Source organism: Leishmania panamensis (genome assembly GCF_000755165.1).
Source record: "Leishmania panamensis strain MHOM/PA/94/PSC-1 chromosome 31 sequence".
Lineage (NCBI taxonomy): Eukaryota > Euglenozoa > Kinetoplastea > Trypanosomatida > Trypanosomatidae > Leishmania > Leishmania panamensis.
The window spans coordinates 657132-660822 of record NC_025878.1 but is presented as its reverse complement, the minus strand read 5'-3'; the positions used below and the strand labels follow the sequence as shown (position 1 = coordinate 660822).

Sequence of the window (3691 nt, the reverse complement as noted above, 5' to 3'; positions counted from 1 at the left end):
TTTATTTTATATTTTGTTTTCTTTCTTTTCTCCTCTTCTTCTCCTGACTGGCAGTGATCGCCTGTGTGTGTTTTTTTTTGCTCTTCTTTTCGTGTTGTGTTTTGTTTTCCCCCTGGCGCTTACAAAAGCGACTTTTCTCTTTTCCCCCTCTTTTTTTTTCACCTTTTCCCCCCTTTTTTGTATCCTCTGCGTTTTCTCGCTTTCGCCATTAATTGCCTCTTCTTATCTTCTTTCCAACGTCATCTTGATTTGTCGTCTCTCTGTGTGTGTGTGTGTGTCTCAGTGTTTCTCAGCTTGTCCTCCTCTTTTGGCTGAAAGAGGGGTTAAACAATTCCTCTCTGTCTTCCCCCCTCTCTCTCTCTCTCTGTGCTCCCTCTTTCCTTCTCTCCCTTTCACTCAAACTCTCACTGTTTCTCTTGGCCTCCCTCCCTCCCCCCTTTCTCTGCACCGACTGTGGCGTATAACTCTGCCATCGTTTTGGCTCTCTGGCAGCGCTACTCATTTAAGACGAAGAGTTCTCTCGCTCCTTTTTCCCTCCCTTCCACCCCCTCCCTCTCTCGCTCCCTCCTCTGTTCGTGAGTTCCACAGCTGTTTTTTTTTTTTTGTAGAACTTCGTGTGTGTGTGCGCGCGCAAAGCAAAAAGTAACCAAGCAAGCAGAAAGAAAAAATGGGTACAGCGCCGAGTGCGGAGATTGTCTGTGATGCCCCCTTCCGCGCCCCACAAGGCGGTGCACGGCAGGTAGCGCTGATCCCCATCGTGGAGCAGTACTTTCCCACCCCGGACTGCCCGTTGTTCAAGCAGCTGTACGAGGCCTACACGGACCCATCAGTGCGCTACTACATGCGACCCAATTTTGACGGCAAAAGCGGTGACCTCAGTCGCATCCCGCCCATCGAGAACTCCTGTGAGGACATGCACCGCCTTCTGCTTCGGCACACAGCGCAGGGTATGTTTCCGACCAATGCGGCCATTCGCGAGGTCTACGAGGTCGGTGACTTCTACCGCATCCGCCCCGTGCTATGCGCTGTTGTGTTTCTTTACGAAGGCACAAGCTACATGCCGGAGGGTAGCGTGCAGCTGTCGTCTCCAAGTGGCGGCGCGTCTGCGTTTGCGAAGGTGATCGGTATAATTGGGGATACCTGCACGCTGGTGAATAAGCCAGACGACTTGCTCATCCCTTTTGGACGCGATGATGTGCTGAGGATCCGCACGCTGATTATGAAGTCGGCGGGAGATCACAACATGTCTCGTGTAGTGCTGCTCGCTGCCTACATTTACTACCACCAGTGCTGCAGCATCATCGGTCTCCCGAACATACCTGCACTGCCATTCAGCTTCATGTGCTTTAAGACCAACATACCGTTTCTATGCTTCCTGCGGGAAATGCGGGACCGCATGGCAAACGTTCTGGAGGCACCGAAAAGCTCCAAGTTTTTCATTGACGAGCACTGCCTCCACGGCGTGGTGAGTCGCGAGTATGTGGCCAAAATGATGCCCGCTTTTGCGTGCTACTACATCTCCTTCCTGAAGGCAAAGTCAGAGCAGCGCGCCTTGAAGCAACCGGCGCAACAGCAGCAGCAGCATCTCCTGACGGATTGCGGTGGAAAGGACCGTGCTGGGTGGGCGGCAAACTCTCTGGTGAATCGCGCTGATACTCATCTTGGCAGCGTCTACACTGAGGCAGCCAACAGCCAGGCAGTGATGGCCATCAAGGCGGCAGCGTTGGAGGGTGTGTTGAATGACGGGAGCAACACTGCTCCGAAGATCACCTACGTGGTGAAGGGGTACATCACTCGCTCTGTGACAAGCATCTCAAACTGGAGTCACGCGGCCAATGAGGTTTACGTGGCCTGTGTGGACAGCACCGTGAGGGTGGTGGATCGCACTTCGGTGGAGGCCCGAGATGGGCCAACGCGCACGCCATCGCTGGTGTACCAGGCAGACCCGATCGAGGGCGACGAGGCGGTTGACGGCACGACAGCGGCGGTGGCGATCATTCAGGTCCATCGGGGCGATATCCTCTCCTTCTACGTCCCTTCGGGCACACGCAGCACTGATGCCAGCCCAGCTTTTGGTGTCACTGCGGCACAGGCTGTCAACGGGGATGATAATATCTTCTACGGTACGCCGCACCTTGAGACACTGAAGTTCTCGATCAACATGTCGTCGTCTTTGTCGTTTGAGGCACCGTCGCGCCATGACTCAGCGAGTTTCGCCGTAGATGCGGTGAGGGGGAGCTCTGATGAGGTCAACGCATCTACGGCGGCCAACTCCTTGACAGGAGCGACCGGCGTTGACGGCAATGCCACCCCCTTTGAGGCGAAGAAGGGCAGCTGGCGCGTCGACGACAACATCTTCATCGAGAACGTCCTTCTTTCTCTTGTACGCGACGAGTGCAAGCTGGCGCGCGAGGCGACGAGGCAGGACCCCGGGTGGGTCTACGACCCTCTTCACAAGTGTCTTGTCCACGACGGCTCCTTCTACGTGTGGCACTTCCGTCGTGGGCATGAGGACTTCTACTACGGCACCGTGCCCAAGTTCGCTAACCCGAACCGGCAACTGAGCCGCAAAAGCGGTGGTGGCAGTGGTGGTAACGTGGAGCAGGGTAAGACTAACCGCGGTGGCGTCGGCAGTGCCGGAGCTTCGAAGGATTCAAGCAGTGGTAGCCGCAACGCCACCGCGCGCGGGAGGAACGATAACGCCTCGCCACTGCCGTCTGCTATGAACTCAAGCACGGCACAGGTCGATGCGCTGCCGCCGAGTGTGCCTCCGCTACCGCGTCAGAACCGCCTCTTCTCCCAGCCACTATCGCCGCCCCCTCATCTGCAGCACACTGCGCTTCTACCCCCCACCCTTGCGACCGCGAGTCCACTCGTTCAGCAGGCATACTTTGCCTCTATCGCCGCTAGCGCCTCGCTGCCACCGCCTCCTGCATACGATGCAAGTACACTATCTGCAGTTCAAGCTGCCCCAATGCTGTTTACAGCCAACACTGGCCAGCGCCGCCCCAAGAATCCTACGTATGCCACGTACTCCGCGGAGGCAGCGGCGATGGCCCCCGCAGGCGTACCCATGATGTACACCTTCATGCATCCCACCCAGGCTCAAAGTCAGCTAGCGCCGGCTCAGCAACAGCACCCACCGCTGCAGGATCTGTACACCTTGCCCCCTCAGAGAATGCACAGCCACGGGATGTCCCCTCCGCCGCCGTCTCCTCAGCAGCAGCAAGCTGTGTGGGGCATGCTGGGTGCTGAAAACGGCCAAGCCACCGCAGCATCATCCCACTCAATCAGGCCGTGCATTGTGAATGCACAGGGCCAATTCATCCCACTGGAGAACGTAATGGGCGGCGGGATCGCACCAGCGCAGCAGCTGTCCTATACACAGCCGGCCGCTACCGCCACACCACCGTTGTACCCGAGTTACGTGATGGTGAATGGACAGCTCTGCATTTTGCAATCCTCCGCACCCAGTGCCGCCGCCGCTGCACCCCTACCGCCGCAACCCAATGAACAGTACCTGCACATGATGGCCTTCCGCCAGTGATGAGGTGTCACAACGCCAACTCACCGTTGTCCCTTTCTCGCTTCTGTGCACCATACACGAGCAAAGGGGCGTAGGGGTGAAGGTAGGGAGGGATGGAGCGACAGCTGCATAGATCAGTCTTTGAGCATACCCACGCACACACCC

The 3691-nt window shown here is 57.1% G+C and overlaps 1 protein-coding gene across 1 annotated transcript; it reads left to right on the top strand.

Moving 5' to 3' along the window:
• Nucleotides 1-667: 667 nt before the first annotated feature.
• On the top strand, nucleotides 668-3547 carry LPMP_311450 (hypothetical protein; the record flags this gene model as incomplete). Its single annotated transcript, XM_010703234.1, has 1 exon — nucleotides 668-3547. The coding sequence occupies one exon, from the start codon at nucleotides 668-670 to the stop codon at nucleotides 3545-3547; it is 2880 nt and encodes a 959-aa protein (XP_010701536.1).
• Nucleotides 3548-3691: the final 144 nt, after the last annotated feature.